We start from the raw sequence: 25,633 nt of genomic DNA, 5'->3' as shown, positions 1-25,633 counted from the left end.
CTAACTTAAACTTCAACAGTCATTAGGTACCTACTAAGAATTTTTGAGCTAGTCGCGATTTGAATGGGTCCCGACTGTTGAAGTTTAAGTTAGCTATTTAACAGAGTTCTAGACCACTACATCCACGTCTTGTTTTCTTCTTTCTAGTATTTTTTAACGCAGTCGGGTTTTGATTTTTTAAATTTATTGTGTTATTTCATACTTTTTTGATATTTCTATGAAAACGGTTGGTAAAATCACATGGCTTGTATATTTTTGTTATTTCTTTTTAAATCCCTTCATTTTGATACCCTACTCGATAGGTTTGATTAAAAAAATATTTAAAGACACAATTTGGCGTCAAAAATCCGCCATTTTGATTTTTCAACAATTTAATTGCCAGTGTTACTCGCGTCATGACGAATCCAATGACGTATTATTTAACAAAATCAGTTCAGCCGTAGTTACGAGAGTACATAGGAATAGACACACATACATACATACGGGTCAAACACATAACCCTCCTTCTTCGCAGTCGGGTAAAAAGAGGGTATTTCTTCTAAGTAAAAGTTCAGCTTTCTAGATCCAGGGTTTGGGTTGGACGTTGATAAGTGAGTTAGCCAGAACTCTCGTTAGTCAGGATTTCATTATCCAAGTATTCAGTCAAAGGAACCCAACCATCTGAAAAATTCTGGAAGATTTTAAAAACGCCTTGAAACTTCACAACACAATACACATCGACGATGTGTGAATACACAGCGACGACAAATTGCGGCAAGTTTCTACAGAGGCGTACACGCTTAAATACAGTCGAAGAAAATGAATCGCGGGGTTGTACGGAACCTTTTCGCTGCTAATGTCATGTTGGCATTCCATGTAATACATTTGCCGAAGCTTTATCGTTAAATCGATCGTGACCGCGACGTGATTTGTGAAAAAAAGCGATTCAGTTTCCTTGACTGTGCTACACTTGACTTAGTAGGGTATTAGACACTCCCTGTATTTGCTATTAACTATTACTTACCTATTATTATGAAATATACTTATAGTGATTTTAATATATACATTATATGTACATCGTCTCTTTCTTAAACGCTTTTCTTTAGAATCTTGGTATGGCGCTATTGGCGTGTGACGTCTCTCGCTAATATTTCTTTCTCTGTTGTGAATGCCTGTTTAAAATGTATTTAAATTTAGTTTAAAAATTGGTTTACTTTTAAGCTTTCAAGCTATAAAAAATATTCACATACCTACCGTATACGCGTATACGCCTGTTCAGAGAATGGAATGGGGTAATTACCTACTTTAATTAAATAAAAAATAAATAAATGCTTTTGTTTAATTTTTTCGCAGTCCCAAATTATTTAACTAGATCGTGACGTCAACAAAGAGTAAAACATGGATAAAAAAGAACTAAAATGGTACATACGAATATTTATGCGGTTATTGTCAAGCAATTTTATATCATAAAAGTGACAAGTTCCAAAAAAAATGCACATCTGTATTTGCTACGGTTTATTGTCATTCTATACTAAAACAATTGTTCTACTTTTAAACTGAGCGGTACCTAAGTTAATTTGCTTTGGTAATTTTGGTGCAATATTAATGCAACCGAAGAAACTTATATTTTTAAGTTACTTTTGCCTGCGACTTTGCCTGTGAAGTTTTCAGTCGAACAAACTGAATCATGTACCAGGGTAGAATTTTTAACTAATGTCATGTTGATATCCCATACTTTGTCAAGGAAAACATAGTAAAATTGATTACCTATTAAAAAGTTCCACCCTGAAACGTAGGTAAATATTATAAATTAATTATATAATTCTAGTACAAATAAATGAAGACACTTGTTCATGCTCTATTTTTTTCTACAACGCACTCCGTGCCAATCGCGGCATAATTATTTTTGTGCGATGGCAATCATTGTATCTTGACATAATAAAATATAAAATATAGGAAAGTAAATTATTTATATCTAGTTTCACTAAGACTGATCAAATAATTTAAGTTTAACACTAATACCCGACACTAGTTCTATTACGATAAATATCGTTACCGTCACCTTAATTTCCCCCAATCTTGCTTTATCATATCTGCCCCCTTTTCTGCTATCATGAAAACGGGAGCGTTAGTGTGCCCTGACACTATCTCCGGCATCACGCTAGCGTCTATTACTCTCAAACCCTGTATGCCGTGGACTTTAAGCCTAGCGTCGATGACAGCAGAGGGATCATCTTTCTTTCCCATTTTACACGTTCCGCTTTGATGATAGATTGTAAAAGTGAACATTCGAGCTTGACACGCAAAGTAAGCGTCACTTCCAAAGGGGCCATATTCCAAACACTCTTCTATAGGAACATCGTACAGTTTCGAGCCTATTTTCTTCATCGAAGACTGTCGTGCTATCTGAATACTGACTTTTATACCTTCAACAATTTTCTGCAGATCTTCTGGATCTTCAAAATAGTTTGGAATTAACATGGGATGTGCTTTAGGGTTTCTACTCCGCAACATGACCCTTCCTTTAGATTTTGGGCGCATAAGCATAGGGAACACCATAAACGTTTCTGTTTTCCCAAGAGACCCGTACGTGTCGGCGAATATCTGGTCGTCAAAACCAAAGTTTCTGCGCAGCATTGGATCAGAGTTTAACCCGCCAGTAATAAAGAGCAGCTCCATGTCTGGCCACCCTGTCAAATTGAATTTGTCTTGCAATTCCATAAAGATGAGAGCTTCACATCCTCCTGGAATGGACAGCGGGCCCTTGTGTGTTCTCATCCATTTGAAAATAAGTTCTATATGATTAAATATGTATTCAGTCGATAAAGTAACGTTCTGCGGGCGCACTACATATTGCACTCCACCGGCAGCAATGTGGTCCATCAAATTGTATCCAACCGGTAAGTCTTTTATTACAGGTATCTTGACAGATTCTAAATGGCTTCGCGGTCCTATTCCTGATAGCATAAGTAGCTGTGGTGTGTTCAGCGCTCCAGCAGATAAGATTACTTCTTTTTCGGCTCGTATTTTATATCTAATGTTATGTTTTTCTAATTCTATACCGATAACTTTCGTTTTGCTGTCATCCATAATAAGTTTCGTAACCAAACTTGCTTTAGATAAATGTAGATTCTTTCTTCCATTTATTGGGTGCAAGTAGGCTCTACTGGAGCTGTGGCGTGTTCCGTTTTTCATCGAAAGCTGTAAAAATGAGACAGCTGCCGGAGTCGCTCCATTGTAATCGCCATACTTAAATCCATATTCTTGTGCTCCCTTAACCCAAGCTTTGCCTTTTGTAGTGCGGAAAGGAGCATGCTCTACATTGACGTGGCCTCCGCGTGCGTGGTATTTAGGATCATCGAAAGACGGTATGTTGAAGTTCTCTATCTTTTTAAAATATGGAAGGACGTCGTCCCACCCCCAGCCTTCGTTACCCATAGCTTTCCAGTTGTCGTAGTCTTGCGGCGCACCTCTTGTGTAGATCATGTAATTCAGTACACTTGATCCGCCGACCACCTTGCCTCGGGGCCAATTGCATTGCTGGTTTTCGAATCCAGCGCAATATTTTGATGACGCCTTTGTTTTATACTTCCAATTGGCTGATGAGAACTGAAGGTAATTGGCGACCAGAGGAATGTCCATTATGAAGTTTTCATTGACGCCAGCTTCCACTAGCAGGACTTTCCATTCCTTTACTTCGGTGAGCCTGTTGGCCAGGACACAACCAGCCGTTCCAGCGCCCACGATGATGAAATCGTACTCACTGAGCAGCTCTGTTTGGTCCGGCGGCTCATTGTCGTACTGATGGCCGCCTTCGTTCAAGAAATTCGCCAAAGATGTGATAGGATTTAAGAGCTGGGTGTCTATGATAGTGAGCGTTGCGAACAAAATCCACAGTGCCGCCGCAGTCGGCGAATGGTGATACCTCATCTGAAAAAATAACGGTACGTGCATTACTTTCTATTTTTTTTATTTCTGAACATTACAGAACAATTCATTCAGGTCAGCTTGATAAGATCCCTTTTAGGGTTAAGTTCGCCTTTGTACTCTTTTTGTTTTATTGTTTTTTTGTATTATTTTTGTGTTTTAAGTACAATAAAGTGTTTACATACATACATAAATACATACAATTCATAAACGATCCAAACGCAGAGCAGTTCAATTTAGGCACCTAAACTGAATCGTCGAAATTGATACCACAACGTTTATTTCTCTGAGCTGAGTTTCAATGGTTTACAAGTGAATGAAAGACCGATATTGTCTCTGGTCTGAAACTGAAACGCTAAGTCGCGAAAGGGATGCCGCTATATGCAAACCAAATATTGTATACTAAAACCTCTTTATTTTGGAAAACCATAACTCTATGTCATTCCGTGTTCTTAGCAACCGTTGTGTTGGTTACAAATAAAATGTTGACGCTGTCACTAATCCAAGAGTCTCTTTTCTCACTGAAAAAATAGTTTTATCAATGAGGATATCAATGATGTCGTGAGTACCTATGAAAAGTTATAAAACTTGAATAAAAGTTTAAAAGTTCTTGAAATTTAAAAATATTCCAAGTAAAACACTTAAAATTCCAAAAGAATTGACAGAATGACTAACTTATACTGGATCGCTAAATTTGACACTGAAGCGATTCAATTCCCACTCAAGTTAAGCGTCATGGTACGAAAACCGCTTGAAATGAGTGAATGAAAATGTCTGCATCGCTGTCGCCGAACCGTGCTTGAACTGAATCGCAAAAGTAACGTTGTGGTACGAAATAGCGATGCAGTTCAGTTTAGAGCCTAAACTGAATCGTATTAAGAGAGCGTGGTAGGCCCCCTGATCTGATAGTTAATGCATGTGAAAAAGTTTGGTAAAAGCTGGTGTATAATACTTCTATTACACTATACATATATACAGGTTTTTGTCTTCATTATGCGTAATTCAATTCAATTCAATAACAACACATAACTACATATGCGGTTCATCTTTTCTGGTATTCATAGCAATGAAAAGTCAAGAAGGGTTTGACGTAGGTAGTTTTCAAACTATACCGTGTCCTCGAGAGTCTAGACATTATTATACGTTGTGCATTAATTTCTACTTATTATGCCCTTAATGCCCAGTTTAAGACATGCTTGGCTGAGTATCAGCTGTAAAGATTAATTTCAGTACGACTAATGTGCATTTTGTGCTAGCTGTTAATTCAGACTCTATGTCCCAACGTGTTAGGGCTAAAATTTTAATAACCACTAAAGTGGAAGTAAGTTTTTTTGAAGTCAAGTCAAGTAATGCCTAATGAACGGTTGTAGTGCGACCTTGTTTAAGCGACCCTTGATTGCTGGGAACAACCCAATGTACGTAAGCGTGGAAACATACTGTGGCTTTGAAATTAGAAAACTGAAGTTGGTATCGTACCGTCCCTCTCACTCTCGAATGAAATAATATAAGCGTCAGCGGCACGGCAAGATACGAAGTTCGATTTATGCACTTCACAGTATAGGGCCAGTTAAGGATTCGTGAGCTATTGGGCGCTGTATACACGAGCGGATGGTGACGCTTTAGGTGTTGTTGACCAAGTGAGGGCTTTATGACCGTTCCAAAAAAAGAATCATAGAAAAATTGACTGAACTGACGCCAGAATTACAGTGTAACATATTAATATGGATGAAAGACTCAATGTACACCATTTCTGGGCAAGCGGTATACTCGTAGTGGCCTTATATTTCACGACAGCATGTGCCTCATGAACCGCAAGCTCGCTAGTCTGAACGCGGCCTTACTTCATCTGTTATTGTACCTATGTTTAATTGGATCTACTTTATCATCTTATAATTTATTTACATAATAGTTTATAGGAGGTAAAAAATTGCGACTAATGTATATTTATAACCTAGTGATGTAAGGCAGGAAATTAACCAGCAGAAGTAAAAACCATGTGAAAACATTAACGAAAAAAAAAGTTAACGGATTAAAGGTCTTGCGTGCCTACCGCCCGGCTCTGCCATATACGGACATTAATAGAGTTCTGTTTGTCATCCTTCGGGTTCGGAACCCTACAAATGCACTTTTTTTTAATTTAATAAAATGGAGCGCCATAGTTTTTTAACCCCCGACGCAAAAAGAGGGGTGTTATAAGTTTGACCGCTATGTGTGTCTGTGTGTATATCTGTGTGTCTTAAACGGGTGGACCTATTTGAATGCGGTTTTTTTAATTTGAAATCAGGTTTTCTAGCGATGGTTCTTAGACATGTTTCATCAAAATCGGTTTAGCCGTTTTTGAGATATTGAAATTTGAAGTGACAAAGTCGGGGGTTTTCCAACTTTTTGTTGGTAAGGTTACATCTCGTTTTAACCTTCGAAACCGCCGCGCCACTCCTTCCCAAAATACTGGATGAGGATACATATTTAGGGGCTGCTCACGCTCATCGAGGGACAAAACTTTGTATCAGATATCTTTGATGCCGTCTCTGTTTGTTTAGTTCGAATAAATCGAGATGGCATTACATATAGCGCCACCTAACGTCCGCAACTTTGGTGGCTCTGATGCTCTGACGTTTTGAAATTTCATCGCGACATTGTGACAAAAATCAAACCTATAACGTATTAATTTATAATACAAAATTACTGTGATACCGTGGTGGACAAAAGGTTGTGAATTCATTTTTGGTCATTCAAATTAAATGAGGTACCTACTTAAGTAAATTTATTCAATAAGTGTGTTTTATTTTCGTTATTTCAGGGTTTGATTACTTCGTGTTTAGTTTGTAAAACGAAAAGATAATGTTATCTTATTGGTTTCTTTGAATAATAGTAAAATTATGTAATTGTTCTTATATCGCTGGTAATAAATTAAATATCGTTTTCAGATCAAAGACCGGTTTTGTGAGTATCACTCAATATAAAATTTCAACCACAAACCGTTTCATAAGGAAAATTGTTGCTGGACATGTCCGAGATTTAGAGGAATTAAGAACAAAACAGGGACATTGTTCAATAATTCTAGCTCGCATCATAACACAAACATCTATTACTAAAATGACGTAGTTAAAGTCTATATAAATTGCTTTGTTAATGACAGATTCATATGAGTATGACAGATGACAGAGCCAGAACTATTTCTACTTTTGGCCACCATGAGCGCTGTGATAGATTTCATCACCCCCACCTTGTACTTCGCACCCTCCCAATACTGTCACATAAAATATATCAATGAGTGGTGAAACAGGCCCTAATGGGCTACTACACACTATTTACTACATACTACATGTGCTATTTTGGAAATCTGGTATTTTGGGAACGAACGTCTCGCGCGAATGCCTCAACATACGTACGATAAAAAGTAAAGCCAACTTACATGAGGATCTCCAAGAGCGACCGCATTTCTGAATGTAAAATCAAAACTGTGCATTATATCGTCAAAAGAGATGACGCAAAAAAAAACTATTTTATCTATTGCAATGTTATCGGTTATACCATTTTGATATCACGGAGGACATTGTGAAAACAATCATATATTTCGCTTGATAATCTACAGTTTACTAAGTTACTCGTAATTATTACGTTATAGTTCTATAGATATGGTAGAATACCGTAAGGGTATTATTTATTTTTGGGCCTTCGGGCTTTGCACCCCCGAATTATGTGAGCTTTCTGAATAGGGCCTTGCTGTTGCCTCGAAATCTGCACTTTCAAAAAACAGCCTTTGAGATAATAGTAGGCTCGTTACTTGAAGTTCACAATCCCAAGATCACGTTTAATTGGTAAAGCTCTCTAGTCGTGCAACGCGCAACCCAAACTTTTTTAAACTGCTTGCCGATATCAGAGGGATTCAAATAGGCTACAGATATCGAAAATACAAACTGAAATATAGATGCACAGAAAAACCAGAAATTATAAGACCAGCACAGGGTTCGATTCCCAGGTCCTCGGCATTCCGTGCCGCGTGCTATACCGCTACACCACCGCTGGACAACGGTACAGACACGAATTTCTCCTATGCACCACATATGGGCATTTTCGATATGGGTTTTACGGGATGACCGTAAAAGTAACAAAAATTTGGAATTGAAATAAAAAATACAAAAAGATTCCAAAAATCAATCTTAGGCTACAGATGTTTTTCCATCGTATTTTGTCGGAAAACTTCGTAATTATCTTGCTTTCTCAACTAGCTGTAGTAAACTTCAAAAAGCTAGTTGAGATAGCAAGATATATACGAACTATTCCGCCAAAATAAGATGGAAAAACATTTCAATAGATCTGTACAAGAGGTCCTCTGCTATCGATGTGATACAAAGTAATGTATACGCTAGACTCGATCAACGAAAGATTAATCTTTCCATGTAGCCTTAGCCTTGTCGTTGTAGAAGCATAGTAAGCAATACAAATTAGCAAAGGCGATCGCTGTGTGTCACGTTCATGTGGACGAAAAGAAGAAGGGTTCTGGCATAGATAGACTACAAACCGACTACTTACTTAACTCATTCTACTCGTAGACTTAGGGTCAAGGTAAGACTACATTTCAACTGTAGCGTAACTTTCAGCTGCCGACTGCCCATACATTTTTCATTGCAGTTGGCACACACAACTCGATTAATATTTAAGTTTTCTGTTATTAATTTTGGAAAACGTATTGTGTTTAGTTATAAATTAATGTACCTACTTGGGCATTCTTTCGTCAGTGAGTTGCCAGCGACCACCTAGGTAAGGTGGTAGTGACCACCTTTCACATACCGGATGAGGACTGAAAACCACCAATTTCTTTTTGTACCTTATTTTGTTTTTATTTGGCGGACTATGTTATTAATTTTTATTTTATTTAACTGCACGTAAACCAAGCTATCTGCGATTGTAAGGTATGGGCTACAGTTCCGGTCCGGTGACGTTGCAGTTCGAGGTTCGAATGCACTGCGTCTGTACAGTCAAGGGCAAATACTTAAAAACCTGAAATGTAAATTTCAGAATTAAATTATTATTATTATAATTTTTTTTTTTAATTTATGACGGTGGAAGCAGTCTACACTTCCACTGAACGTAGATTATAGTTAGTGTTTAGTTTTGTAACTAAGGGACCCCATACATCCCTGTATTATTATTATTATTTTTTTGTATTTTCTTTTATTTCATTGTATACTGTAGTTTTTAAGTATTTTATTTGTAATTATTTTATGTTGAAAAAATGACTTTCTGCCAAGTTTCTTGCGGCGCATTCTTCTTGGCAATGATGGTCTTTCCGAAAGCGCTGGTAGTTTTAAAAAATGACGTGTAAAAGTGCCCATTGCGGCCTATTTACTGAATAAATGATTTTGATTTTTTTATTTTTTTTTTGAAAGATATCGACACGGCCAAAGTTGCAAAAATATGTATACACGGCCTTAATGGTGCATAGAGTCGTGTATACATATTTTTGCAACTTTGGTCGTGTCGATATCTTTGCCCTTGACTGTACTGGCCCTTATACTACATTTTATTTAATATAGCTTTCGCAAATTCGCACTTACGTTGAAGATTTATACATACCTACTGCAGGTCCTAAGAAATCAAAGTATCTAGTTTTTTTGGAAATTATTATTGTTGTGATGTTTAGTAGATGAACTGGGGTTTACATTGCATTACTTATTTCCGGTTTTTTTTTTGCATAAGTTCATTTCAGTTTTCCATTTATAGGCTAAATATAATAATAATAATACTTAATAATAATAATAAGTGGGTACTAATTTAATCACTTTTTTATTACAGGTAAGAATACAATTTTCTCAGCAGTCAAAATCCCAATCCGTAAGTATGCGGAATAAAAAAAACCAGCCAAGTGTGATTTGGTTGGACTCACGCACCCAGGGTTCCGTAGGTCCGTTCGTTAATCACTCGGCTATTCTGGTCGTCTCGTATCGAAAAAAAAAATACCAGCGAGTATTAATGCAATTTACCCCTATCTTACCGCATGGAAAGTGCAGATGAGTGTTAACTTGATTCTGTAGATATTGATTATGTACACTAATTTATGGTGAAATAAATATTTTTTCATTTTCATTTTTCATAGATAGATAGATGATTTATTTGCATAGAAAAGCAGTTACATAGAAATAGAAATAGAAATAATATTTATTCACTTGAACAGCGGTTACAGAGATGTTCGGTTGGTACACATGAGTAGAATGTTCAGCACTCTCGCCGGCATCACCAGCATGTGAATATAAAAGTTGAAATTTAATTTCATGCAATAATTAACGACTAAGAACCAAGTAGGCCAAGCAACTTATAACATTAAATAATTTATGGAGATAAGAATTATTAGCAGACACATTTATTTATTACTAACATATTTTAAGGCCATACACTAACAATTTTATGGATAATCATCTGAAAATAAGCTATTATTATTATCATTATTATTATTATTATTATTATTTAGACATGTCACTCTTAATGCATTAGGATGCATATATTATTTAATTCGATCAATTTCTTTTGGATAGGAATTCCTTTATACAATAGAATCTTTTTATGAGTAACCATTTAAAAAGTGCTCTAACAAATTGGTTATATTTCAAGTCAGCAATATCTCGTGGAATATTGTTAAAGATCCTTACTGCCATATTGTAACAATTCCTTGAGCGTAATTTCGAAACAGTTTTAGGTAGTACTAGTCTATTGGGATACCTAGTATTGAATTGACAATATTTTTTGAGTTGCGTAAATAGGCTAGGATTTAATTTTACGAATTTGCACATCTCTAATATATACAGCGATGGTAGGGTTAATAGTTTCATGTCATCAAATAGTTGTCTACACGATGTTAAGGGGGGCTTATTGCAGATGGCCCTTATACATTTTTTTTGACTGATGAACAGTCTATTAATGTCATAGGAATTTCCCCACAGCAGAAGTCCATATCTGAGTACTGACATTACATAACCGTGGTACTGGTACGCTAGTAGCGCCGTGTCTTTATTGACGACTGCTGCAAGCCTTCTAATTGGGTATACAAAACTGTTTACCACTCTACATTTCTTTTCAATTTGGGGTTTCCAAGAAAAATTCTTATCTAATATTATGCCTAGAAATTTGAGCTCATTCGTCTCAGATATAACTGTATTATTATATTTCACAACAATGTCAGCACCTCCTTTCCGATTATAAAATTGCATATATTTAGTCTTATCAAGGTTAGCTTTTAAATTATTAGATTCTAGCCATCTTATTACCTGTTCTATCAGATTATTAATGTCATCATTATAGGTGTTTATACTGTCACATGGAATTATTATTGAAATGTCATCAGCAAAAAGAATACATTTATATTTAATTACACTAGGAAGGTCATTAATGTATAATAAAAACAACAATGGGCCCAAAACACTACCCTGCGGTATACCGACATTGCAGTTTTCGTATTTGGATCTAACAGTACCTGATAATAGTCTCTCATTAATATTGTCTACTTGTACACACTGGGTCATCAAATTTCATTAGATGGTAATGAGGCAAAAGGTTGCTTATCCTGCTACTGTGACATATTCTATTCAGTCCAGCCTTGAAGAGGTCTAGGTCTAGGACTCCTATATGGACTGTGTACCTGACCTACTGCTTCCGATATTGGACTCCGCATATAGATTGGTCACTTAAATCAAATCGTAGTCGGATTCGACAAGCGGAAAACTATACAATAGACATGTCAAACGCGCCGACGCTCATGATCGCATTCACCGTCTCTTTCTACCCTTATCTTATACCGTGTGATAGAAAGAGTGGTGAAAACTGTTGTCATTCCGAGTGCATTAGTCAACAAGGCCTCAGGCAGCGCCACCTCTTTATCAAGGTAGAGCTAGATTGTCTATACCGCTTCTGCGTCTCTCAAAAGGTGCCATCAATTTTTACAAGCTTTTATTTAGTTTCACCTGTCCCGTTGTCTGTCTGTCTGTCTGTCTGTCTGTAATCAAATCTTGCAAGTTAAATTCGACCAACTTCCAGTAGTTAGATTGACTTGAAATTTGGTATGCAAATGTAGTTCGGGTGGCAATTCAAGTACAGTCAGCAGTGAAAGTACAGTTTGCAGGTGGTAGGGCCTTGTGCAAGGTCCGCCCGGATTGCTACCACCATCTTGCTCGCTAAAGGATTAACAGCAGGAGCTGTGAAGCAGCAGTGCTTGCACTGTTGTGTTTCGGCGTGGAGAGTAAGACAGCCGGTGAAATTACTGGCACTTGAGTTATCCCATCTTAGGCCTCTAGGTTGGCAATGCAACTGCAATACCCCTGGTGATGGGCGGTGGTGATCTCTTACCATCAGGAGACCCACTTGTTCGTTTGCCATCCAGTCGAATAAAAGAAAAGTCAACAAAAAGTATAGTCGGCAGAAAAAGCTTGTATTAAAAATACATTTTTTATCAAAACCTTATTTTATTTGCACTGGAAATGTAAAAGTTGCGCTCCTTGTTATCTGGCGCTTATGTACGACCGCTCCTCTTGCTCTACCCCAGGGCCGGCGTTGGCCTCGGGTGTACATTTTGTGTTTGTACAGTCACCAGCATTAATATCTGCCACAGCGGAGCGTGCAAAAATATCTGGCACGTCCTTCCGGCCCTAGAGATAGAGTCGTATCAGATTTTTATGCACGTTTGTTGTGTCAGATATTGGTGCTGGTGACTGTAGAAGCCAGGCTTGAAATTTTTCATTACTGGAAAACGAATGTGAGCGAGTACTTTAAATTTAGACATCGTGTTGTTAAATGATACCACGCCAATGCTGTTATTGGCTTTTTTTTTAGTTACGACTTATGTATTTCCATTTGTTTCTTCACATAAATCAACTATGTGAAGGTCTGATTGTCGCAGAAAAGACGGTACGAATTTTAATAACGTTAACGTTATATTATGTATAATTGATTATTGGATATGAAGGCGACTCATCATATTGTGAATAATGCGCCGTATGTTTTGCATGTTATACAACATGTTTTTTTATTTACGTTAATTTTAAGGGAAACTCTTTCAAGTCAATAATCCTAACTCGTAGTCGTACGTTATGTTTTCCTTCACCTAAAAGGTAAGAGATCCAAGTCTGGGTTCGAACCTCTGCTTGAAATACTACATGCAAGCTAAACCACTGGGCTACCAAGGATTTAAATGAAGTGTGTATAAATGCATATATAGCAAACCAGTGTGCACTGTGTGTTACAAGTTTTTTAAGGGATGTTAAAGCAACGTATTCCTGTAACTTAATCATGCATGACATTAATTTAATTAAAAAAACTTAATTTCAGACCTTGTTACCTTGCTAACAAAATTATAATTGCTCGCAATGTAAGTACAGCAAAATAAATTGTCAAGCAAGCGTAAATGACAGCCGACAGGTACTTTGATTATTACTTGTCAATTTACTTTGCAGTACATTTCTGGAAATTATAATTTTGTTAGAAAGTTAACAAAGTCTGTATTTTTGTTTATTAATTAAATTAATATCATGGTAAAGTTACAGAAATACGTTACTGCCGTACGTGGCTGTCGGTAACATACTGTATACATATAGCTTCCTTATTTAAGTATCTATTAACTTTTTGGTCACAGTTGTCGCGATGTGAGCGACCGTTGATGAGGATATGTAGAGAAGTAAAACAGGAGATGATGTTCAAGAATGTACATTTTAAAGGTAAGATAGAAGGCACAATTGTGCCTTCCAGATCCCTTAGAGGGTTAAGTAACACAGGATACAAAAGTGTGATGAAACTGGTTATAAAATACTGTAATTAACTGCACTGTGAAACTGTTATGATATTATGATCGAATAGGTATTGATGTCAAAATAATAAAAATATTTAGCACGCCCTTATAGTACGGCTGCTGATCGCAGAATGAATTTTGACATAAAAACAAAGTGCTGAATTTGAAAGTACAGTGGATATTCGAAAATTGAATATTTAAAACGAACCAAAACATGAAATGAGGAAGAGGTCAATCGACAAGGCTTGATCAGCCTTGTTACACAGTGACATTTAATGACAGGGTCTTTCCTAACGTGACCATTTATTTTTTGATTCAGAACGGGACATTAGTTTATTCAAGTCAATGAGAAAAAAACACTTTTAAAGGTCATTTATTTAGAAAAAGTTAACTGTTATTATATTACAAATAAAAAAAAAACAAAATGTTTAGTTATATTTATCAGAGGCAGAGGAACAAATTTGCTTTAACACAGCTGGACTGATGCTTTTAAGTAAGAATGAAACTCTTGGCACGTTTTTTTTATGTTCACCTTTAGAACTGAATTTTCGCACGTATTTTGAAAACGGGACAATTTCGCGTCCCGGTTTTCATTTTAGGGACACCGGGACTCGTAATCAAAAAAAGGGACAGTCCCGTTCAAAACGGGACGTCTGGTCACGTTAGTCCTTCCTTTCATTTGTGAATATTTAATTGAAATAATTTTAATAAATAACTTTGCAGAATTGCAAATTGCAATATTATACTTGGACTTCAACTCCAACAATATACTTGGACTATTAGCTTAATTAAGTAGGAAATTGTAAAATATAGCAAATTATATAAGGCCAGATTACAAACACAAAACAATTGGCAACGAAACTGAAAGGCACAGATAGCGTGCAATACTACGGCCTGAAAAAGCAGTGTCCCTGCTCTAACACACAGGTTCAATGACATGGCAACACTTGAAGAGATGCTCTGTGGAGTAAAAATTTCTCAGTTCATGACAAAAACAAGAAAAGACAGAGGAGAGGCTTATTTTGTTGATTTTACAAATCGCCATATTGCAGAAAGAAGAAAGAAGGAAAAATTGTAATATCGTCGCTAGTAAGTTCGATCAAAAAAAGTGTTGCTATAAGATACATTTGCATGATTTGTCATCCTGAAAACCAGTTCTAAAAAAACGAGATGGTCAATTGTGCCTATAAAACGAATTGAAATTTATAATTTGGAGCAGCGGTCGGCAACCTTTTGGCAGACAAGGGCCACAAAGTGGCAAATTGAAAATAAACCGACAAACCAAATAGACCATAATTCTAAAAATCATTGTTTTGGGTTCTGTATGCGCTAATAAATATCCTTAGTAACAGTTTTTCTTAAATATTTCCTATGTACAGATACCAACTTGTTACAGATTTATAAAATGTATAGATTTAAGAATAAATTCGAGTGGCTATTTGTTGTGTCGTAGAGTAGCTCTCAAATTCTCTCATACTTAGTTATGTTGGTATATAGGACTTTTATTTATAAAACAGTCAGGGGCCACGGGTTGCCTAGCGCTGATTTAGAGGTCGAGGACCTAGCGAGCGCTAAGCGCGAGCCAAGCGTCTGCGTTCCAGCTTAATAAAAAACCTGCTTTCAATAAAAAAAAACCGCATTCAAATCGGTCCTCCCGCTTAAGAGATACGGTGCCACAGACAGACAGACATACAGACACACATAGAGGTCAAACTTATAACACCCCTATTTTTGCGTCGGGGGTTAAAAATGCTTTCGTATGTCTAACTAACTATGACTGATGACATCGAAAATACAAACTGAGACATGGATGCACAGAAAAACCAGAAAAAGAGACCAGCACTGGGAATCGAACCCAGGTCCTCAGCAATCCGTGCTGCTTGCTATAACCCCTACGCCACTGCTGGACTGCTGACTGCTGGATGGCTGATGACTAGCGAATGTCCGCCGGAATGTACAGTCCAACAATCAGATTCATGTGCCAGGATGAAACCTTTTAATAATCCATTTCTCTATGATTTTCTTGACAAAAGTATCATGGCAATAGTCTCTATCTAGGTATATATCTATCTATCCCAAGGTTAAAAGCCTTCAGCTTTATCCATTTTTAACCCCCGGCGCAAAAAGAGGGGTGTTATAAGTTTGACCGCTATGTGTGTCTGTCTGTGGCACCGTAGCTCTTAAACGGGTGGACCTATTTGAATGCGTTTTTTTTTATTTGAAAGTCAAATTAACAGCTTCTAACTAATTGTATACGAAAGAACATGGCACTAGTAACAAAACAGCGATTGTTAAAAGTCAATCTACGTATCGGCTAATTATAATAACCTAATCAACAAAAAGTCGGAAAGCCCCCGTCATTGTCACTTCAAAGTTCAATATCTCAAAAACGGCTGAACCGATTTTGATAAAACATGTCTAAGAACAAATTAAAAACCGGCCAAATAGGGTTCCGTAGCCATTAAGAAACAATTAAGTAATATTTTTCTAAGGATTTCATATTTTGTACGGAATATTCCAAGTTTAGGTATATTTTATACCGTAGGCTGCTATTTACTCTTAAACTACTAATAATTGTCAAGAAAACTTAACCCTTATAGTTTCCTTGTAAGTTTGATACACTTACTACCATCCTGAACTTGTTTTAGCAACCCCCTAATGGTTTTAAAAGACCAATCCAACGATACCCCCTAGTACAAGGTTGGATGAGAAAAAAAAACACCCCCACTTTACGTCTATGGGAGGTATTCTAAAAAAAAATATTTTTTATTTTTTTATTGTAACATTTGGTCGGCATTGTTTACATATATATTCGTGCAAAATAACAGCTTTCTAGCATTGATAGTTCCTGAGCAAAGCCGCGGACTGACAGACAGACAGACAGTCAGGTCAGACCACCCCGGTCCACCCGTTTAAGAGCTACGGTGCCACAGACAGACACACAGACGCACATAGCGGTCAAACTTATAACCCCTCTTTTTGCGTCGGGGGTTAAAAAAAACCTAACTAAGTATATTATTAATTATTATGATATCCACCCAACGTCTTTTCTGCACGCTAGAGGCATCTTACGGAAACGGAAAGATTGAATTATACCTAGCTATAGATATGTAGAACCACGTTAAAACACTTCCGATCTTGCGCATTGTAAATAATATTAGTAGTATTCGTGCATCAGCCCTGCCCACGCCTGAATTAAGCGGTTACTTATGTGCAAAATGGAACATATTGCACTCTTGCATCTGTTTTTTAGGGTTCCATAGTCAACTAGGAACCCTTATATACTCAGCGGCACAAAATTTAGCCCACTTTTAATACAAAATTACCTATTACTGCATACATTTGAGGGCCACATTTTTTGCCGCTCAGTATAGTTTCGCCATGTCTGTCCGTCTGTCTGTCTGTCAGAGACCGTTAGTATTAGAAAGCTGTAATTTGGCATGAATGTATTTTGATATGTATGTTGATATGTATTTTAAAACCATTGGGGGGTTGTTAGGACGATATATCGATTCAGTGATCTGTTTGCGAAATATTCAACTTTAAAGTGCAAATTTTCATTAAAATCGAGCGTCTAAACTGTTGGGTGGAAAAATTTGGAAAAATTCAGGATGGATGGATAAATTTATAAGGAAAATTATAACGGCTAAGATTGCTTGAGAATGACTAGTAGTTTAAGAGTAAATAGCAGCCTATTTAAGCTATAAAATATACCTAAACTTGGAAGATTCCGTACACAATACGAAATTTTTAGAAAAATATTACTTGATTTTTTCGTAATGGCTACGGAACCCTATCTTGGGCGTGTCCGACACGCTCTCGGCCGTTTTGTTTTAATATTGATAATTTCCTTATAGTTTAAATAAAGCCCGCGTGGGAACTATGGCCCAAGCCCTCTTGTTCTGAGAGGAGGCCTGTGCCCAGCAGTGGGACGTATATAGGCTGGGATGATGAGTTTAAATAAAGGCATAAGGTATTGAAGCAGTAGTATTAGTCGGTCTGTATCTGCTTCGAAATTCAAAGTCATGCAGTTTCATGAAATTCATGCAAATTTAAGAAAAACAAAATTATTTATCTTGTTATTTATAACCTCTTGGTCTTACGTTATATGTATTTACATAATTTAACGTCAACGGGTATCATTTGACTTTATCTGAAACATGTTTAAAAATAAATGTATTGTCTTTGAACATTCAACATTTTACGCGTGACGCGTTTACGTGTATACACATCAGCCCCCAGGGATCGTGCAAAATAATCGTACCCGATGCTATAAAAATCAGAAGGTTAAATTCTAATTTCTAATGGTATAGAGCTACAACTGGCCAATAGACTTTATAGATGGGCATTTTTTTTTATGTGAGGTGGCGCCAGGCCACTGTTTTCAGAGGGGACTTTGTAGTAAATTGTTAAAGAAACGACATGCTTTGATTAGAATTTGTATTGAAGTAAGGTGTAAACAATTATGTCAATATAAGGAAATAAAAATTTGATTACAAAAGCTTATAAAAATAGCCAGTACCTATATACAACAATAGAGTACCTATTTTAACAGACTTAACTACTCAAATTATATAAAAAAAACATAACCCTTCTTTGGGCAGTCGCAGTCGGGTAAAAAGAAGAAAAGCTGGCGGGGCAACGCGTTGGCGGGCAAATTCAAATGGCGGGCCATTTTGAGGCTGGTGGGCCTGGGTTTAGCCGGCCTTGGTACGGCAATCTCTGTGACATAATATTTGCCACGATCACCAAAGTCGATTAAGTTTTTTTGAGGGATTATCGTAAAATGATACTATCATAACTCCAATTATCTCTGCAAAAGGGACGTAAATCCGGTGACTATACAATAATCTGGTTGCTGAGTTCTGGTGGTCTGGCCAGGTTCGTTCCCGTACCATAGGAGGGAAGTCTTCAACGGTTAATTGGATCAACTTGAAACTTGGTATGGAATTGTAGTTTGAATGAAAATGCAAGTACAGTTAGCAAAATGCTTGTATTGATAATGAAAATTTAAGACATTTTTTTGATTCAATTCAAGTTTGCATACGCTATCTTTAGTATTTCTTCCCAATCGTCTATCGTGCATAAATCATCAGTACAGTAATGACGTATGCTGCTGTATTTTAATTTTAAAATATGTATTACAGGTAGGTAGGTACCTAAGTAACTGATAGTGATTAAGATTGTTTTTTCCTCATTAGTGAGACAGAATTTACAGTGCCCTAGAGGTCAATGTTTAAATTTAAACCAAGAGGCTTGTTTCTGTAATTTACAATTTGTAGTGCATGTACTCATGTACATTATATTAAACATTACATGTAATATTATGAACTTATGAGTTGTGTTCGCGGTTGGAAGGATTAGGTATCTTTATTCATAAAGGACAGATTCCGTTTGACAACTTTCGATGTGACTTTACAGAACAAAAGGATTATGCGATAATGTTGTGACCTTTTTTAAATTTGAATAAAAAATACTAGCTGTTACTTGCAACCTTGTCTGCGTCCCGTGGAACTTTACAATTGCACGCGATTAAAAAAAGCTTTATATAGTTTAAAGATTTTATATTTATTAATTAAGTGCTTTGCTTTTGAGTTTATCGGTTACGAATAACCATAACACGATCAATTTTACTCTTTTTAATATTAGTATTTATTTACTCCAGCTGACGAAACGACGAAGAGGAGTAGTGGGCCTAAAGTGTAAGTAGGCTGGACTGTGGCCCGGCATGAACAATCGTGTTGCAAACGTCTCCTAGAGTGGAAGCCGTGGGGGAAACCGACCTCAGGGTACCACAAATGCGGTGGAAAGACGATGTGAAAAAGGTTGCTGGCTCAAATTGGATCCAAAAAGCTCAATGTCGCGACGAGTAGAAACAATTGAAAGAGGCTTACACTGAAAAGGTTGAAGAAGAAGACTCCAGCTGAACCAAAAAGTATACCTAGTGCTGCTTTTTGGTGCATTTCGCAGCGTGAAACAAACATGCAGTATTTAGATGTGTTATGTATCTATAGACAAATTATCACTGTTTTCTCATTATTATTTATTTTATTTTATTTTCATTGCGATGAGTATCAATAAATACACTTGTAAGTTGTTAGTGCAAATACACAGTTCAAATCGAAAATTACTCAGCCTGATTTCTTTATTATTATCGTGTACTTAGCTATACATGGTGGAACAGCATTTAATAGTACATTACTGCAGAGACCACGATGAGCAGACCTGCAGAGGGATTGATGGACGAGTTCGGAGTAGACAAGTCCAGCACTCCCTGTTCTGGCCGAGGATTGTAAAGTGCTTTTCTCGAACAATGTGAGGAAATAATTAAATTAAATAAAAAAACTAGGTAAGTAATCAAGTAAATAATCGTTTAATTTGCGGCTTTTTATATTTTTTTAACTTGCCATTTGAACAAGCTATTCGAGCACCATGTTTAACCGCAGATAAATATAGTAGGTACCCTGGACTTTGATTTATTTATTTATTTTAATATCGCAACTATGCAAGTTAGTGGTGGTTGGCTGATTGTAATTTTTTCTTTGGCAGTTTACAATACAATACAAATTTTCTTTATTGCACACCAACAAACACAAGACACCAAGAGACACAAACACTCAGATTCAGAGTAGACAATAGGCGATATTATCGCTTAAAAGCGATCTCATCCAGACAACCATTTGGGTACAAGAACTTTTGTCAAACAAAAATAGGTGGCGGAAAAGGAAACAGAAAACAAGAACAAACAAAAAATCAATAATATTAAAATAAATACAAATGATATAATTATATAAATACATACATACAGTAGGTACTTATATAATTACAATACATATACTACTAACATAAAATAGCAATATAAATTGACAAGAAGGCCGAGATGGGAGAAAAGGATAAGAGATTAGGAAATAAAATAAATAAACGAAGAAAGACTGAACTGAGGACAGAGTTAAGAAGGCAGTGTCAAGAAGTAAGCTTTGACGAGATTTTTGAAAATAGGAAGAGATTTAGCTTTCCTCACATCTAGGTGAAGAGAGTTCCATAGAAGGATTGAAGTGCTAGTGAAGGAGTAATGATAAAACTTAGAGGAAGAATTTGGAACACTGAGAAGTAAATTTTGGGAAGACCGAATGGAAGACAGGAACTTAAAACGTTGGAGATATTCTGGAGTTGTAGGGTTGAAAAGTATGCTGTATAAAAGAGAAAGGATATGAGAGTCACGGCGGAAACGAATGGGGAGCTACTTGAGATGCATACGATAGGTGGAGACGTGGTCATATTTCCGTAATCCGAATATGAACCGAATACAGACATTTTGGATACGCTCAAGCTTATTCAGTTGCTCCTCAGTGAGATCAAGATAGGAAATATCAGCATAACCCAAAATGGCCAGAAGAAGAGAATTTGCCAGCGCAACCCTGTAGCGAATGGGAGAAAATTGCAAATTCATCTTGCAATTGCAGGTGGTAGGACCTTGTGCAAGGTCAGCCCGGATTGCTACCACCATCTTGCTCGCTAATCCTGCTGTGAAGCAGCAGTGCTTGAACTGTTGTGTTTCGGCGTGGAGAGTAAGACAGCCGGTGAAATTACTGGCACTTGAGGTATCCTATCTTAGGCCCCTAGGTTGGCAACGCATCTGCAATACCCCTGGTGTTGCAGATGTTTATGGGCGGTGGTGATCTCTTACCATCAGGAGACCCACTTGCTCGTTTTCCATCCAGTCGAATAAAAAAAATGAAAATTTGAGTTTAATGTTAGTAAGCAAATTTAAAAAGTTGGAGGAGCGGACAGTAATGGATTTTCATACATTCCTTATCAGCCAGGTCAGTCTGTCAGGAAGTAGGAAGCCATAAACGAAAAACTTCATATTTTCATTTCGTGACATTAACGCATACATTTCTGAGCATGTTTGAGAAAATTAAATTAAAATAAACATTTCATTCGCGACTGCTATCGAAGCCCAAAAGGAGCGTTAGGGCGGTTTCAGACTATTAGTGTTTATTTTGTGCGCATACGGTAGTTTCTGGCATACCTACGCGTTTACACGTGAGCTAGATTAAACCGAACGCGCCTGCGTGTTCAATGCTCGAAGAAAACAAAACCGTGTACATGCTTCGAAAACGAGCTTATTATACGCGCAAATAAAACGCTAGTCTGCAACCGCCCTTATGTTTTTTATTTACTTACCGTCATTATAAGTGTGGCTTAGACGTTATTGAAAAAAAAATGTATCATTAGATTAATCTTAACAGCGCGAAGAGTGTCTAGCTAGGCTTAGCTTTTTCGTAATGGGACTATAATTTTTATAGCTGCTATTTCTTTTTTAGAATGCTATTTTTTTTTAAGTAAACTAGCCGACCAGAGGCCAGAGAGAGATTTACAGGAGTTCGTGTAACTGTCTCTTTCTACCGTCATTCTTTACCGTTTGACTAAGAGAAATGGTGGATACGATTGTAATTCCTAGTGCATTAGACAATATACCTAGCCTCATATCATGTTCTGAGAATAGATATGGATCTCAGTAAGTTGAAAACTAGTAAGTGACGTGCTTGCGCATGACTTGGATGATATGACGGAAGCGATAGAGGGTTGTACCTACGTACGTACTCACGAGGCGACCAGCACGATCACCTGTGACTAGCTTTGTCGCTTTGTAAGCCCGTCGTTTTTGGTTCAGTCAGGAGCACGTGTTTCAAAGTCAAAGTCAAAGTCAAAATATCTTTATTCAGTTTAGGCTATAACAAGCACTTATGAATGTCAAAAAAAATCTACCACCGGTTTGGAAAAACCTCTGTTGAGAAGAATCCGGAAAAAAACTCAACGTGGTATTTTTTTTTTAAAACAGATTTACAATTTGTTGACACAAAAAGCTGATTTATTGTCATTGAGTACCTGTACCTGAGTCACCTGCGTTAATATGTGCCACAATATCCAACACGTCCTACCGGCTCTATAAATAGAGTTGTATCGGATACTTATGCACGTTTTGTTGTGTCAGATATTGGTGCCTGGTGACTGTACTCATCCAATCTTCAAGCAATCTTATCAAGCTTGAGGTCCCTGGTTCGATTCCCGGCCGGGCAGATATTTGTATGAAAAACACGAATGCTTGTTCTCGGGTCTTGGATGTTTAATATGTATTTAACATGAAATGGATTTTGGTCCCATGGTAAAATCTATTTCGCTGTACTTACTTATGTGTAGTAAGTATTTAAGTAGACTTAAAGAAATTACTATTTGTAAATATGTATGTTTCGTTTGAAATGTACAATGTATAAACTGTTAGTCATAATTAGTCTTGAGCCTACATATTATATTACGTTTTGATTTTAATTTATAATAGACTATTCATTATTTCGTATTTTTTTTGTTTCTCATTTATAAATAGGTAAAACTTAATTCTGGCTTAATTAATTTCCAACGAAAAGGAATATGGTTCTGAATATTTTTCAGCACAATTACATTTTGACAAAATTCACTTTGGCGTATTAATTTTGTGCTGAATTCTAAATATTCATGTGGACGATTTTCTATTTGTACTGAATACCAAAAAGCTCAATTATCGCTAGATGCATTTCATTTTTAACCGCCGACGCAAAAAGAGGGGTGTTATAAGTTTGACCGCTATGTGTGTCTGTCTGTGGCACCGTAGCTTCTAAACGGGTGGACCGATTTGAATGCGGTTTTTTGTATTTGAAAGCAAGTTTTCCAGCGATGGTTTTAAGACATGTTTCATCAAAATCGGTTCAGCCGGGGGGTTTTCCAACGTGTACGTGTGTGTGTCCACTCGGCCATAACTCAACAGCCGTAGTCCGTAATAATGTTTGGAATGGCTAGTTAGTTTTAATCGTATAAAAATTAAAATCGATTAAAAATCGCTTGTCGCTCGCTTGGTGTCTAAAAAACAAATACAAACTATCGCGACTCCAGGTGGTTTCATCTTAATATAGATTTTGTCCGAATCGGTTGTAGATTTTTCGACGTTCGCCGTAAGTTTTAGTCCAAAATTTCATGACTTTGACATTGAGCTACTTATCCTAGACCTAGAATTTGAAACAGGTTATCCGAAATTCCAGGCCGCAAAATGCTGATTTTAATTCAGCAAAAAAAAATTCGTATAAAAAATCAAAATTTTAAATGTCATCGTCCTGATTGGAATATCTTTTAAGTTTAAAAGTGCATTCAAAAGTGTTTCTTTTGCTTATCATTTCATATCATAAAATATACTTTATCGGAAATTGAAATAGTTAATGTCTTTCTTTAAATCTGTACTTTTTTTTATTCAGTGTTGAAGCAAGATAAAGTTAAATTATTATAAAAGTTCTGTCTAAACGCAATATAAAGCAAAAACTTCAATTTAAGTTGAGGTAAGTAACCTCTTTGCTTGAACTTGAACCTGTGTCATGACAGGAACTTGCAGTGTAACAAAAAATAATAAAACATGAGATCCTTGATTAAGAGAAAAGGTTCGTTTCGTTTCGTTCGTTTTTGCTATTTATGTGCAAGTATGATAAAAAAAAGAGCTTTAAATGTTACCTAGTTTTAATTGACTTGTCACAGACATTTTATTCCCTATAAATTCTATACCATCGGAAGTTTATTCAAACAAGTCCTTTAGGGATTTAGATCTAATAAACCGTAGATCGTGGTAGTAAATCGCGACACCAATTTCAATAAACACTTACATTGTTATTCTTCATTAATGTATACTATCGTTATATCACAGTCACAGCACAGTCACTGCCAACAGGCGCGTACGCAGGACTGCGCCAGGTTTTGTGCGTGTTGCCTCGGCACTGCTTCTGTGCTCAGTAGTCTGAAGTTTGGTTGCGATGCCGCCGTGACCGTGCCCTTGGCCTTCACTTTTGGCAAAACCACCGGCTTATTTCGCTATGTACGTGGTTCCGCCTGTCTTTAATACTCTCGTCAGGGAAGCAGGCGTCGCCGCGTGCGCCATTATGCCGTTTAAAATAGTATTTTATGCAACAGTTGTATAACAGGGTTCAAAAAACGCGAGTGGCGTGAGTTACGATGTGAGCTTTAGCGAACATCGTAAGAAAAAGACGCCACGTGCTTTTTTTGACTTACTTATACAACGTTGCATACAATACTTTTTCTTCGACTTGGGTACTTATTAATTAAAATACAAAATTAGAGAAAAAGTAAACTTGAAATGTTTTCATACTTTAGTAAAAAGTATCGCAACCGCAAAGAGAAGGTAAACAACAATAAACTAGTGAGAAATATGAAAACGTCAAAATATGTCTAAGTTAAATTTTGTTTTTGATTAAAGTTTATTTGCCTGTGTCGATGTTAAAAATACGCATTACTTAAATGTTGGCAGGCTATGGATTAGTAGGTTCGGAAAGTTTTTTTTCTGTATAAAAACCATATTAAATATAACTGGCACCTTTGCGTGTCCGAACGTACGAATTAAGAAAAAAAAAGTAAGTGATTGTAGCAGGGCTACTACGAAACTCCAGACTCGAAGTTCGCGTCGTGCGGTCCGTCTGACACTTATACTATTTAATATGAGAGCGAGAGGGACGGTACGATACGAACTTCAATTTTTGAACTACAGAGTAGGCCCTCAGTATCGTTTTAGCAACATTACGATACAGTGCTGTTATGGGGAATAGACAATATAGACTTTTCCAGAACCTTGTTATGTATGTTGTTATATTACTGTTCGTGATTAAGTAAATCACATATTACAGTATAGGAGTAGAAAAAACTTTTTATTATTTGTCCGAATAAGGAGCTGAGCTGATAGAATATTTTTTCGCGATTTCAATTGCCAGCCCATCTCGACTTGCCACGCCTTACTGGTGGGAAAGCACCTTTATAGTGTTAATAGCGCCACGCCTAGTTTTCGCATGGGTAGGTAAAAATAAGCGTCTACTTGTAATCAAAAGCATTACACATTATCACCCCCCTTTCCTTAAAATGAGA

The 25,633-nt window shown here is 36.8% G+C and overlaps 2 protein-coding genes across 4 annotated transcripts in view; one reads left to right on the top strand and one right to left on the bottom strand.

Moving 5' to 3' along the window:
* Flo2 (flotillin-2) overlaps positions 1-25,633 on the top strand; it is a 320,392-nt gene that overhangs the window by 56,097 nt on the left and 238,662 nt on the right. The gene's annotated exons all lie outside the window — the stretch shown is intronic.
* Positions 1,480-24,560, bottom strand: LOC141431220 (glucose dehydrogenase [FAD, quinone]-like). 2 transcript variants are annotated; one of them, XM_074092293.1, is made up of 2 exons: positions 24,367-24,560; positions 1,480-3,909 (listed from the first exon to the last, which is right to left on the bottom strand). In XM_074092293.1, exons 1-2 carry the CDS (start codon positions 24,379-24,381, stop codon positions 2,038-2,040), a joined length of 1,887 nt encoding a protein of 628 aa, XP_073948394.1. In that variant the 5' UTR covers positions 24,382-24,560; the 3' UTR covers positions 1,480-2,037. The 2 variants fall into 2 exon arrangements, with proteins under 2 accessions (XP_073948394.1, XP_073948393.1); XM_074092292.1 differs by lacking the exon at positions 24,367-24,560 and adding an exon at positions 7,322-7,390.

Source organism: Choristoneura fumiferana, chromosome 9 (genome assembly GCF_025370935.1).
Source record: "Choristoneura fumiferana chromosome 9, NRCan_CFum_1, whole genome shotgun sequence".
NCBI lineage: Eukaryota > Metazoa > Arthropoda > Insecta > Lepidoptera > Tortricidae > Choristoneura > Choristoneura fumiferana.
The sequence above is the reverse complement of the archived record's forward strand: the minus strand, read 5'-3'. Positions and strand labels throughout refer to the sequence as shown.